The sequence below is a fragment of the Lichenostomus cassidix genome, chromosome 1Aa (genome assembly GCF_008360975.1).
Source record: "Lichenostomus cassidix isolate B80296 chromosome 1Aa, HeHo_3.0, whole genome shotgun sequence".
Taxonomy (NCBI): domain Eukaryota; kingdom Metazoa; phylum Chordata; class Aves; order Passeriformes; family Meliphagidae; genus Lichenostomus; species Lichenostomus cassidix.
The window spans coordinates 34,769,009-34,783,978 of NC_139480.1; the positions used below are offsets into that span (position 1 = coordinate 34,769,009).

The 14,970-nt window shown below is 38.1% G+C and overlaps 1 protein-coding gene across 1 annotated transcript in view; it reads left to right on the top strand.

Annotated features, from left to right (window-relative positions):
- LGR5 (leucine rich repeat containing G protein-coupled receptor 5) overlaps positions 1-14,970 on the top strand; it is a 90,183-nt gene that overhangs the window by 54,686 nt on the left and 20,527 nt on the right. The window contains exons 5-7 of the mRNA XM_085044948.1: positions 7,615-7,830; positions 10,176-10,247; positions 12,657-12,725. Of these exons, the coding sequence (XP_084901074.1) occupies positions 7,615-7,830; positions 10,176-10,247; positions 12,657-12,725 (357 nt within the window). The remainder of the gene's footprint in view (positions 1-7,614; positions 7,831-10,175; positions 10,248-12,656; positions 12,726-14,970) is intronic.

Sequence of the window (14,970 nt, forward strand, 5' to 3'; positions counted from 1 at the left end):
AGCTGTCTAGCAGACCCCAAGATGGAATGATATGGGTTTGTACAGAAAAGCTACTATCACCTGAAAAACGATCACTGGCAAAAGAGACCTCTTTGAGGAAAAGAAAACTATTATTCTTTTGTTTGCTTAAAAGGGCTTGTTCCTGTCAGATAAAGGTGTGCACAGATTCAATTTCTTGTTTCATATAGTCTAGGAATTTTCTGTTCACAAGGTTGTTTTGCATTGGTTTCTGATTTACAATAGGAATTATTTCTTAAAGCCTTTGAAATAGCAGGAGTCCTTTCAAAAGTGTAATTAAGAGGTTAAAAGCCTTCACAAAAGCAGTTTCTATAAGATAACAACTTCTTCTATTTATTATGTTTAGGTATGCAGGTGGCACGATTTCTCAAAGCCTCATTAACCCTTTGCTTTAGGTTAGCATGTATGCAGGGGAAAAAAAGCTGGTGACAGGACTCAGATCTCTGCCTTTTGTGGTTTTGCTCAAGAAAGGCAGTCATGCAAAGGGGCAAACCAAAGCAACTGCCTTGATACCTTAATCAGTGTGAAGAAGATTATGTTTAATTCCTTTTTATAGAAATATCCATATGTAATTATGTGTGTGTACACCATATGTACATATGCACACACTGGTATTCCACATTCAATCATAATGCAAATTCATCACAAGTTTTTACATCCAAGATATTTCTGGATGATGCTCTCCCTGTTGTCTAGTTCCAGGCTAAAAAATGACAGCATAGGTGTCAATACTGATAGAACCATTAATTGATGTTAAATGGCCTGTGGTACCGAGAACAAGAAACCGATGTGTTGCAAATACAAGTTCTTCCACTTTATTGTTCAAGATGTAATATTGTCAATATGCAGAATGGCATGACAAATCTGAGTGACAAATATTCATAAATTTGTTAAGGCTTGACCTACCTCTAGAACAGATCAGTCTTCTTCAGACAGCAGATATTACTCAATAATTACTATAAAATTAGGCACAAAAATTAACTAAAAACATGCAAGACTTGTGAATTTCACTTTTGATGGCAAAAATCTATGAAAAAAACCATTAAAAATTAATGACAGCTTTTCTGAAGCAAAAAAGTAAGATTAAATAATATTAAAATATTCTCCAATTTTATGAAAATCTTTGTAGTTCAATATAGTCAAAATAGTCAAAACCAGCTATGCGCTGCTTTGATTAATAAGTGAGTTCAGCTACCAGAGCTTGGATGATGTTTGCATAGGACTCTAGTTCCCTTTGTGGCTGGAGGATTAAGGAAGTAACCAACACGTGTTGGTTTTGAGATGTGGTTTTGAGCAGAAGGGTATCTCTATTATTGTATAAGCTATATTTTTCCTCTGAAGTCTAGTGTGAACATAAATTATCTGGATTACTAGTCCTAACAATTCAAATGGCATTTATTTCTGTCAAGCATAAAAGAGTGTGCAGATACCTTGATTGAAAGGGATGAACACACAATCACTGATGTGGCACAACTTAGTACTTGGCAGCAGGGTTCAAAGTGTCACTTGAATGCTGCCATCCCTATTAGTCACCTTGAGCAAATGTATTTCTTTAGGACAGACTATAAACAGAAAATCCCTGCATTTTGTGTTTCCCACATCATCGATATCTCCATTCTGTGTTTAAGTTGAGAAAACTTTTAGTGATTTTTAATAGATATGCATAGTTCAAAAACTTTTTACCTATGTATATTGGTTTGTTTTTCAAGTGTCACTCCTAATTAGCAGCTTATTTTCTGCCCAACCTTTTTCATTTAATGCATGTATTTGTTTAACCTAGGTATTTTTGTTTCTGTAGTGTAATCATCTTGTTTTTAATTCCATCCCTTATATACCAGAATTGACATATAATTTCAGTATTTTTGAACAAGCAGGGATTCGTCAAAAACTGGTGATGACAAACCATTAGTATTTTCTTACTTTTCTCCTGAGTATGTTAACATATATTTTATATTTCTAGCCACTGAAAAGTTACAGATCTCCATTTGCAAATGTTGCTAAATAAAGGAGGAAACATTAATTGGCATTGCAGATGGAAGAGCAGAGCTTCTGCTATTCTTTTATTGAGACTATTGTAACGCAACCATTTGCAGTGGATACTACAGATGAAACTTCATTCCCTGTTTAGACATCATTGTTTAGACATCATTGTTAATAAGGAGCTCTTAATGCTGCATTGTCAGACATAGCCAAAATGAAAGAAATAGCCAAAATAAAGAACGGATCAGCTGCTGTCTCACTGCCCATGCCAAACCAGTCATGAAGGACATTTAAAAGCAAGCATTATTTACTGTTTCACCTGCTCTCATTCCTGTGAAATTTAAAGGACTTGAACAGTAGAAAATTGGGCAGAATACAATATAGCCCATTTTCCAAAGCACTTTAAACAGCTGACAGAGGGAAAAAATAAACCATCTTTTCTCCCTTAACAACCTGCAAAGTTGCAATTTAGCAAAGCAAATTGGACTTTACATTGATGCAAAGTAGTATTGATGATTTTTTTTTTAAATTTTCCAGCAGAATTTGTAGATTACTTAAATTTTACTTTTAAGATATTTCAGTATTTATTTTAGAGCACCTGATGGTGACACCAGGTCTTACATAAAGTGTTACCTAGAATTCATCTCAGATGTTCTCAGTAGTTGCCTGGCTGCAACAGGTCAGCAAATGGATTTTTCTTCATCTTCCTACTCCCCCAAATATTTGACATTTCAAGAGAAGTTTCCATGCTTAACCCAAACAAGGAATTGAAGACTTTGAGGGAACAGAATTCTGAAATGCTTCCAGTTCAGGCTTGCAATTCAAAAGCTGCTTTTTCTTTTCCCAGAAATGTTAACTTTAAACAATTATTTTCCAGTTTGATGCTTCTGTTAATAATCCTGATTTTTAGTTGAAAGACCAAACAACTTTGATGAAATTACATTCTCTCCAGAGAACTGTTTTCATGAAAAGACAGGAACCTTAGTTGTGGTTTTCCATGTCACACCCCATGATAATGAAGGCTACAGAAGGCATTATCCTTCTTAAGAAAGCTGGTACCTCAACAAGTACTCAGAAACTCCTAGAGGAGGAATTTCCCACATTTAAATTGAGGTTGTTTGTACCCATGCAGATGTCTGTCCACATATGCAAAGGCGTCTCTAAACTCACTTTTGCAGTCTCTTCGTTTTGTTGAATCTTCACCATCGGAGCTGCTGCAGCCCCAGGGCACTGGGCAATGGAAGAGTGACAGAAACACCGAGCAGTAATAGACTATCAGTACACCCCTCTCAGTCACAGACTTTTTTTGGGATTGATAACCAAGGGGAGGAAGGTAGAGGTGCAAAGTTCCATAAAATGCATTTGCTACTATTTTTTTGTGTACAGTCCCTTACTCAACCAGCCAGTTGCTCTCAAAATGGGGTGCAAATAGAGTGTGTTAGATCAGCAATTCCAGGCCGCCAGGTGATGTTTTCTTTCATCCAATAGAAGGTACTTGGCAGCTGACTCTTTTCTGTTTTATGGGTAATCTCAAAAGAGGGGGCTTTTATCACATCTCTAAGACAGACAAATTTCTCAGCCTCAGAACTGCTATCTAGAAATCATCCTCATCTTGAATGCAAGTTTACCAAAACCCCTGAGCAGCACATCTGGATGCGAAGAGAAACACTACAGATTGAAACTCCCAGGGCTGCAGAAACCTCCTCATGTAAAACTGAACAGTGAGACTGAAACAAATGCTCCTAAACTGAGACTAATGATTTGTCCTTTTTGGTCTTCTTGTTGCCATACAGGGTTCTTTGTATCAGTCCTGCAAACGCGAGCTGTGAGAATTGCTGGGCTGGTGTGTTGTAATTAAGCTTTTTACAATAGTCCTAGCATTTCCCCCTGTGGACTGAAGGGGATATCCTGCATAAAAGACCATGTTTAAAAAACATGGCTTACAATAGCCAGCTATATTTTCATTACATTCACTTTTCAGAGCTGGTTTAGATGTCACTTGCCATTACTTAAATGAGACTTTAGTCAAACTCCTGCGAACAAACCCTTGAGAGGGTCTGTGTGCCCACACGCTGACAGAGATGGTGTGCTGCAAGTGACCCTCTTGTGACCTCCCCAGACAGGGCCTGTCCACAACCCCTGTCCATCACTGCTCCATGCTTGTGGAGAGACCTGACTGAGGCTTCCTGCGTAACAGAGCTGAGCCAGGAGAAAAGGAAGGTGATAGGAGAGGGAGAAGCACTCACCTTCTTTAACCCACCATACCTAAAATCAGTCCTCCTGTGCTCCCACTTCTCTGCCTCCCCTACCTGTTACAAACAGTCCCTTTTCCTTTGGCTTTACCTCTCCCACTTTAAACGTCAGAAAAAATACTTTATCCTTGACTGCTCTACCCATCTTTGTGGCTTCCCTCTTTTGCAGACCTTTCATTGTATTCTGGCTCTCATCCATTCAAGATGAGGCAATCCATGTAATTGCTGTTTATTTCAGAGGGAAACATGACCTGGGAGAAATCTCCTTCCTGATCCCCTATCTAGCATTTGATTTAAACCCAAATGAATAAGTAAGGCACTTCAACAAGACAGAATTTCTTGATCATGAGATACACCCAGTTTGTAGCTCTTCCTGAGAGAAGATACAGAAAAAAGGGGGGAAATATATATATATTGCCTTAGAAACCTACCACTGGCATGAAACTTAGTGTCCATTCATATTAAATTGATAAAAAAATGCAAATAAAATCTTTTTCAAACATCTACTTTTGCCTGTACCAGTAAATGAGTCCAGTGTTCACTCTACATGAACAATATCTTTTCATAATTTGTGCACATGGTCATAGCATTCACAGTGGGTCACAGGAAACACTAGTGGGTTACAGTCCACCTAGTTCAAGCATTTGCTTTGAAAGGTTTAGACATTTTAAGTGAGCTCATGGTGAATTTCATAGTGGCTGCTTTATTTACATGCTGCCTATCAGAAAAGATCAAGTATTCCTGTTTCCCTAAATTAGCTCTCTCTGGAATATAATAGCAGCTTTCAAACTCACCACATGTTATCTATATATATTTTCAGTTATAAATAGGGTCATGTTTGTGAGTTAATGGGTTTAGTTCTGAAAGTGCCAAAACTTTGATCAACACATGTAAAACAATTGGCTGAAAAGGGTGGTTTTGATCAGGGCTTTATACATCAGTGTGCATTACCTACAGTATGACAGGAAACATAACCACTACTGAAACCTTTTAATATCTGCAAGAGGGAAAATGGTGCTTGGAAATTTAAAAAAGATTAGATAACAAAAGAGCACTTGAGGCAGTATTTCTTATAAGTACTTGCAGGATATGTAATCCAGTTACAGAACCCGAAGCACAAATCATTGCAGCTTTTTTATTTCTTCCAAGCTTTATTTAAACAATAATTCAACTATCTAGAATTTCATTTACTGTACAGCAGTTCTGTTTTTTGTTCTGTGCTATGTGTTTTGTTTACATAGCCAGTGGTGGGTTTATATTTGGAAACTTCAGCTATTAAAAAAAAATCAGTTCCTTGATTTGTTACAAAATATTGGTAAGATAAAAATCCTGGTCTCACTGACGACAGCAGAAATATTGCCATTTCAGCCACAGGGTCACATCCAAACAAGTGACTGTTGGCTTCTCTACACAGCCAGGCATCCTGTGAGCAACTCCCATGGAGTCAGCAGGGACATCAGGGCTGGGCAGGCAGGCTTCACTTCCTATTGAGCGAGATGTTAACTGCAGTACTGCAACACATGGAGTTTGAATAAAGCCTCCATTCTTTAATCAGGGAAACTGTCAAACTAAGGCAACTGTAACTTCTTAGTTTACATACCAGCATCACCCAGGGAAGAAATTTACTTCTGACTGAACGCAAAGAAACCTCATCTACTCATTCAAATTATACCTTATTTGAAAACACAGGCATAACATGGTTGTTGCCTGAGGAAAGGGGGAGTAACAACGTGTTTCTAAACATTTCCAGTCTTACCCATTTGTTGACAGACCATTGAGTTATTTTGGAAGCTCTGTCTCTGCTGCCTGACATGTCAGTTATTATATTGAAAATTTAATTGTACAAGGGCTTTGACACTGAACCTTATAAATTTGTTCCAACTGACCTTGTCTCAGTTATTTGCCAGCCTGGCATGGAGCCTTAGCAGTCATTATTTGTTCTCATGCAGTAGGTAGGGCCAGCATGGAACAGGAGATAGAATGGACCTGACATTTTACATGAGTGTAAATGAGGAAGCAGCTTTAAATAAAGAGATTAGTATGCCCACCACAAAGAGTATTGCATTTCTCTCAAACAGACTGAATTTAGGGTGTACAGAATTACTTCTTTGTACCCTGGGTGTGGCTGTTTTTCTGTAGTGTTTTCAAACATCTATTTAAATTTATTTCTCTTTTACCATTCACCTCATTACTCCCCTCTATACATTTCATGAAAATTTTTAGCAGAGCTTTCATGTTATGGAAAAGGTGCAAGTCACTGCAACACATTAAAAGCAGAAAAAGTGTATTGGGGCCCACATCCCCAACTGGATGTTTCACAAAGTTTCAGAAATCTGAAGTGCACTTTTAAATCTTTACCTGAAAGAATCACAATGAAAAAGCAAAAGCCAGTGAGTAAATGACATAATATTTGTAGCACCACATCTGAAAAAGGTTCAGTAGAATTAATCCTTGTTTACACAAGTGTGAGGACAAAGCATCACCTGCAGACTCTGCAAAGGTACAATGTGCAGCTGAGCTCCCTCTGTTGGCTCTGCAACAGCTGAAGTGCATTTGGGACCTTCTTTTTCAACACAAATGCATCATATTGGCAACACTAATCTCTAGGTAAAAAACATTATGTTCCACTACTAAAAAAGTGTGAACTTCAGTTCTGATTAGAATCATTAGAATACACAGTATTTTCACTGGAACAAGCTCCACAGGGAGGTGTTCACAGCACCAAGCCTGTCAGAGTTCAAGAAGCATTTGTCCTCTTGGGCACATGGTGTGACTCTTGGGAATGGTCCTGTGCAGCATGGGAGTTGGACTCAATGATCCTTGTGGGTCCCTTCCAACTCAGGATATTCTGTGATTCTACAACTGTAATATTTAAGAAAAGGTAAAGCAGGAACCTCCAGAGACTCAGAAGTGAGTTCTATTTATGGGTTTTGGAATGGGTGTTTAGCATATGGAAATCCAAATTGTCTTGCAGCTCAGTGATTTATAGGTTCTGAAAGAGAATCTCAGAATGAGTTTCTTGCACTTTTTTGTTCCATACTTTCAAACAATTGGGAAGGGAAACAAAGTCATACCCAGTCTTTGAAGAGACCCTGTTCAAAAATGATCAGTGTGTGTGCTCTCAGTGAATTTATGGCTTTAAAGCAGAGCTGTCTGCACAGAGCCAGCTGACAAGCAGACTTGTAAACCTGATTTGAGATTTCAAGGGTGAGGCTGCAAGCAAGATGGAAATGTAGAATCTCCAGGAAACAAAAACTGGAAGTGGCAACCCATGTCCGTCCTTTGGGGTTGTGTTCATTGTAATACTGTGCAAAGGCACTGTTCTTTTCTTGAAGTCAATTTTCTCTGTTTCTTTTTCTCCTAGACGTCTGGATGCCAACCACATCAACTATGTACCTCCCAACTGCTTCAATGGCTTGGTCTCCCTTAGACACCTGTGGCTAGATGATAACTCTTTGACAGAAATTCCTGTCCAAGCTTTCAGGAGTTTACCAGCACTTCAGGCAATGACATTGGCACTGAATAAAATTCATTACATACCAGACTATGCCTTTGGAAACCTCTCCAGTTTGGTAGTTCTGTAAGTTTTTTTGATTGCTTTTTAGACACAATGTCTTCTTACAGGGTTTGGGCTTCTTGGTAAACAGATTTTATTGCATCTTCCTACAGTTTGACTAACATTTGCTAAACCACTTGTTTTGATCTAGCTTAAAAGTTTCCATCTCAATAAAAAAATATTTAAGGGAATTAAAAAATCACCCTATCTAGTCAGCAAAACAAACAGGAAGGGATGAATTGTGTGCTCTCTAAGACTGAATGAGGGAAGATTAGAAACAGGAAATGAACGGAAATCTTTCGGGGGGACTTGGAAAGAATGCCATCCAATAGAAAAAATATGCATTTCCCTTCATAGAAAGTATACATTGTTTTGTGTTTGGTTATGTTTGCATACCAGTTCAACTAATTGAAACACGCATGGCTGGCACCAAAGTTTGGAAGGTATAGTATGAAGCATGATTTCAGCTTTTTATCTTCTGGGAATATACCAAGAGGAAAAAATCTAGACTGGCGGGAGAAACTGAAGTGGAGAAGTAATTTCAGGATGCTTTGGAAAATGTTAGTATTATTAAAGAGAGAATTATATATTCAAGCACTGCAGGCTGTCTAAAACCATAGTCTTATGCAAGACACTTAGCATGTTTTAGCATATTCTAGCCCCAGTGTAAGCACTGAACCTGGCAGACATTCTTTATTGACAGTTATAGTCACTATCTCTGCCTACATGGGGCCCCAAAAATGGGGATTAACAGCTGACTAGTACTGCAAAACCTTTGCCTTATCCTTACACTGAGTATCAATCCCATTCAAGTTAAAGAATGGATGGACTTGTCATTTGATTGACCTTCTGGACTTTTATCAGCAATGGACAGGACAAGAGGCTGTCTTGAACATTGTTCTCTAGATTCCTGTCAGAAATGTAAGAGGACAGTTAAGAAATGCAGGAGAAAATAATTTCAGGCCGTGTTTGCTTCTGCTCAGTTAGGTTTCCTTATTTAAGATCTGCCTTGCTTATCTCTAATCTGGGATTTATAGTGATTAATAATTTAATCATTCCTCATGACCTTCAACATCTGATCTTTTTGGCTTATCAGAATCTTTGTGTGGGGTTCTGCTTTCATTTGGTTGCTACTCTATAGAGTCTGGCAAAATTTCAACACAGTGCAAAAATGCATGGTCAATTGGATCAGGTCAAAACCTTTATAATTAAAGATCCAAACATAATTGGAATTTGAATATGCACTCTTCATGCCAACTAAAGCATTAAAGGTCAGAGTAGTCATAAAAAATAGAGTTGATTAGGTTTCTTCCTAGGAAAGGAAAAACCCACAGAACATTTTTATTTTGCTGTCAGAATCCCTGCCTTTGATGGACAGGTAGACTCAGTTTCTGTAGGTTCTGCAGAACATTCAGAGAGCCTCTGATTTTTAACAATATTTTCAGAGTAGAGCGAAGTACTGAAGGGGCCTGGTAGCCACTCATTCACAGCCTTTCTTTTCCCTTAAAGCAATTCTCCCTTAGTTTCCCTCCACTATAGGGGTAGGATTTTGAGGACAAAATGAACGGAAAAATCTGGGGAAAAGGCATTCTTTTTAAATTAAATGACCTGAAGTGGCTACAAGTTGAATCTACTCACATTAATGAGCTTCACACAGAGTGGTGTTTTTCCATGTCAGTCTAAAAGACAGAAATAGGCAGAACTCAGAGTCTTGGGGCAGGAGGGGGCAAGAGGGGAATTGGCTAAAATATATAAAAATTGCTTTCAATTGCTAAATCTTTTAGGAAGTAATTACTGATTCTTATCATTTCAAAGGTGAGTTACAGTGCGTCTAAGATTACTTAGCTTGCTCATCTCAGGGACTGTTTGTATTATGGCTTTGTTTCTTTCTGCATTCTGCAAGCATATTGCCCCTTACCTGTCTGCTGTGTTAGCCATCTCCTCAGTGGCTGCCCTTTTGGGCCACACCCTCTAACACCCTCTGAATATACATCTTCCAAATACACACCTCACACCCCACACACAGTTTTTAAGAAGTGCTAATTAAGTAATTAGCTATCATTGAGAATATGTCTATTCATGATGCAAACCCCAGACTGGAACTCCAGGATTTAACACTTTTGAACAATCTAGGTGGTTTTAAAGCAGATCCCCTCTGTGAAACCAGATGGAAGCGTGGAGAGGTATTGGGAGAAAGGGTGGAGGGTGGTAGAGGTGCGTCCTATACATGCTCTTGCAAAAGCATGACTTGCATATAATCAATGCATGCCTGAAAATAAGTTTCTTTTGATTTAACCATCAAAATGTTTTGCTTAAGTCCACTGTGTGCAGTGTGCTTTCCTGACTGCGTGCTTAATGTTCCCCTGCAGACATCTCCATAACAATAGAATCTATTCCCTGGGAAAGAAATGCTTTGATGGGCTCCACAGCCTAGAGACATTGTGAGTTGACCTCTTATTTGTTTCCTTTTTTTTTAGAGTGTTTTCATTAATATTCTGAAAGAATAAAAATAGCCTAAAAGCCAAATGTGGGTTTTGGCTTGCCTAATCACTACAGGATCTAAGTGATAGTTCACAATGACTCTGTGTAGCAAATCCTATTTTTGACTATAAAATTAGTTTGCCTTTTTAATAAGCATTGTCAATTGATAAATTGTTTGAAAGACAGTTGAAAACTGTGTTGAACAGTGAAAAAGAGTGACTATTCATGAACTTATGGTTGCCTAGTTTAGTACTATTTATTTGTCTTGTTCAATCAGTAAAGCTAATCGCTAGATTGGGAAATTGTCACAGTGAAAAGCTTTAACATTAAGAAACTGTCTTGCCATAGAGGAGAGTTATTAGTTATTAGTTAAAATTAGATTGATTTATTTTTTTATACCTGGGAAAAGCAGAAGTTCTAGGTTGTCAGATTATGCATGTGCTTTACAAGTGGGAGAAGGGAAATGTTTCAGTTGTATCCAATTTTTGTCTTTAGAGAGGTCTGATAAAGAATAGCGCTGGTAAAGATTGAAATTTCCCTTAGTTTTCACTGTGGTTCTGTTTAGACCAATTCAAATTTTCTTGAGTTTTCTAGCAAAAAAAATATTCTATATAAAATGCCAAACAGAATTGCAGAGCTAATGGTTAGCAGAAAGTATTTTATTACAGTTAGTCAAATACAGATGTTGTCTGCTAGAGTCACCCACAGACACCAAAAATGCTACAGGGACAGTAAAACTTTGCATATGCTTCCCCCAGCACCTGCTGCAGTCAGCTGCATCATTTTCAGAGATTTTGGATGTTTTACCCAACCAGGACAGAGGTTAAAAACTCAGTTATGAGAAACAAATAGTTTCAGATATGATTCATGCTAGTCTAAAGGTGACTATTTGCTTTCTCATTCACAAACCTGTGTACTGCCCAATTTCATCTTTCATTAAGATTAGGAAGCAAGAAGGTTTTGGTTTCTTGGTTTGGTTTTTTTTACCACCAGTTTTGATTGCATTGATCCCTTGCCACTGAATTGCAATTTTACAATTTGGACTCTTAGCCATCTGTGAGTTGAGAGGAAGTCCCTTAGTGTAGCACCGGAAAGGGGGACAGGAAAGGAAGAAGGAAAATGTAATGGTTTGGTTTGTTTTTTTAAGTGATATTCACATGGCACTTGGTAACAAATGGGGAAAAACAGAACAATGGAGTAAGTAATTGCAAACCCAGTCCCAGCCACCTGGCATGAGAGAGGTGAGAACACAGAGGACAGTCACAAACGTGGGAGAAGTGTAGGTGCAGCCACTTCCCTGCAACAGGACAGGGCAGCACTTGCCTGGAGCACAGCAATTGCATAATGTATAACCAAATCCCAGATAGTTTCAAGATAATCTGAAGAGATCTTGGTGCAAATGACGGACGCCAGCTTTAAGATCATTTGTTTGCATTGAGGCGTAGGTCTGGAAATCACATATCACTGGAGGGCAAAACCAAACTGTACATGCCTGTAATCTCTTTTTGTCAATAAGCAGGAGAGATTTACAAGCAGGAAGGAAAGCCTTGTTGAGTTCAGACAGCAGTTTCCTGCCTGCATTACTTCAGCCTGATACTATTTCAATTTCAATCTATTGTAAACTGTGGCTTGGGTTTTGCCTGTTTAAAAAGGCTTTTGCTCCAATTTTTCAGAGTATTTTCCCCACACAAAACTTTGCCAGAGAGCATCACAGTAAACTGGCATGTCTCAATTTTAGTTTCAGTCATCTCCTAAATGCTAAAGGGTACATATGCCGTGCTGTGGGCAGAAGTAGGATTATAATCCATTCATCCTACAAGAATAAAATCTAATTACTGCTGTAGCATGAGCACTCCTTAAAGCAGAGGTCACTACCATAGCTACACTATCATTTTTACAATTTGTATGGTTAGAAGTATTCTCTTGATTATCGTCAGGTCTTAAAATTAACAATACAGTTAGAAATCTTTACAGAGAGATGTATTAGACATGTAAAGTGCAGCTCACCAAAGTCATTGCATATTCTTTCGAAATATTTTTTTCCCTGTTAATGCTTTAATGTAATGAAAAGGATGAGTAATTTTTAAAACAGCAAATCCCTTAGTAGTACTCAAATTAACTTACATTTTCTTTATTGCAGAATTGCTAAAATGTAACTAAAAATAGAATGCTGATAAAAAATAGGAACAATAATGTTCTCTAAATAGAGTTTGTTGGAAAATATCCATATACTTTTGAGGATTTCCTGGCTTTTTGCTGTATGTATTTATTTAATGCATAGAGGATGATAGTTCATTATAAATGCCAACAATGCCATATTATCTGTTATTCAGTGCATAACCTAAATAATAAAATCTATTTTCACCCAGAGATTTAAATTACAACAGTCTGGACGAGTTCCCCACTGCTATCAGGACACTAACAAACCTAAAAGAACTGTAAGTACAGAGCTCATGTTAGGAAGAAGGATGTTTTGTCTAGTGTATGATTTTTTTTTCTTAATGCTGGTGATTTTATCAGTAATCCCTAAAAACTGATGTCCTATGTAAAACTAATAAACATGCCAACATACATTAAAAAAATAATGTTCAATGTTCAGTTTCGACCATTCAAGTTCTGACAACTTTTATATTGCCTTCTGCAGTGTTTTTTTCCAGGAACTTCCTCTTTGGAATACAGTAAATAATAAACACAATTAATTCACTTTTAGTCCCAAACTGAACAGTTAGATTTTGCAAACAATCCAATAGATTAGTCTTCTAGCTAAGAAGGCTTGGCATCCTTATTAGTCCATCAGGTTTAATTAAATTTTACCAACTTCCCTCTCTCATCTCCATTAAATTAAAGCAATTTCTTTTCGATATATATAATCAGTTCTTTGTAATGTTGTGAATAAAACACTTTTGTATGCACAAGCATAGTTTGCATTAAGAAAATTAACAATGAAATTAAATTATTCAAATTTCTTTTGGAAAACAGTTGAATTATTAAAAATTAAAAGTAATTAAATTATATTCACACATCATACACACAATATACACATCAATGCATATGTTCAGAATTCTTTCCATTTGATTTATTTACCATGTTAGTGCTACTATCAGCATAGATTTTTGACAAAAATAAGTACTCATATACTAGTTGGGCATGGTTGTACCCCTGCTACATCACAAACTGATCTAAAAACACTTTTAAGTAGCTACCTGAGATTTTTTCCAAAGCAGGGATCCCCAGACACTGTGGAGTCCTGCTCAGCACCTACAGTGTTGCCAGAATGCAGCTCTGGAAGAAGAGGCAGCAGGGCTATGAGTTTCCCAGCCTAAATGATCTCAGCTGCTGTTTATGCCATAAAATAATTGGTATAAAATCCGGTGACCTCAAAGGACTGCCTGTTTGATGACCTCTGGAGTCAGTAGCCAAAAATGGATAATTCAGTTCGCAGCAAAGGCACCTTGTCCAGCAAAGTGCCTGGTGTGCCTGAGGTGACTCACTGGCCCCCACAGGATGTCACCTGAGTATCAAACTTACTGTTCCACCCAAGCTCCTCTGAGCGAGAAACATCTGGAGTCTGAAATTGCAACCTGACATCCCGAATCCAGCACAGATCATGGGGCCATGTGGCTCCATGCTTTGTTTGGGTTCTGAAGCTGATCTTGGCAGCACAGGATGTCTCCCACCCCACTGTCTGTGCCCTGCTCCTCTCCCCTACATGGGACCCCAACCCCACTGAGGTTCAGCTCATTGCAGGGCCACCTTAGCAAGGCTGTTTCTGGGTGGCACCTCGTGTCTCTCCCAGAGTTTGGGCCTGGGCTGAAAACAAAAACCATGACCTTTTGTCCACAGCTAGTAGCAGGTACTGCTCTGGGAAGCAGTTGTGCCATTTCCTTGTTTTTTCTGCCATGCAAGGAACCCCATTGCATGTTCAAAAGCAGCCTGTTCACTGGTTCCAGATGAGATGCTCGAACTGCTTAGAGTCTGCACCTGCATGTTTTTGTTGCATGCAAAGCAAGCAGGGATGTAAAGCCTTGCTCGGTAGCTCATCACCAGCAGCACAGTGCCTAAACAAGTAAAACCAATCATGTGGGACCTGCTCAAGTAATGGCCAAGAGTGCTTGCATCAGTGAACAATTGGAGGCTTAGCAATGCATAAATTTAAGCTGGGAAGCCTTCTTCATACCCGAGTGAACTAATGGGAGTTTCCCACACAAATCATCATTGTTCTTTTGAAACCTTAGTTGTTCCTTTTGTTTTTCACAATGGAGAATTGCTCATATGAATGAAATCCAGTAATTAATGATGAGACAAAGATTTGGCTTTCTATCAATCAGGCACAGCTACATTTTGTGTCCACATTTAAAATAGCTCAACAAAAGGGTGGTTTTGGGAGGATCAACATTACAATATAGTGTATAAAATAATTTACTTGATGAACTTGTGCCATCCAGCAAAATAAATAGTTGCAGTCTAACAAGCACAGGGGGAAATATATTGTTAGCTACATAAGTATTGATATCTAACTATTAATCTTCTTAGTTCAAATACATGTGTATGTTTACATTATATCTGTATACACACATCCATATACTCTGAATTTTAAAATGCCATTTTGAAGTTTACTTTGCGTGAATGGTTTTGTTCATTTAGAAAAGTGCAGAATTTCAGCATTTTTTCTGCTTTTCTTCT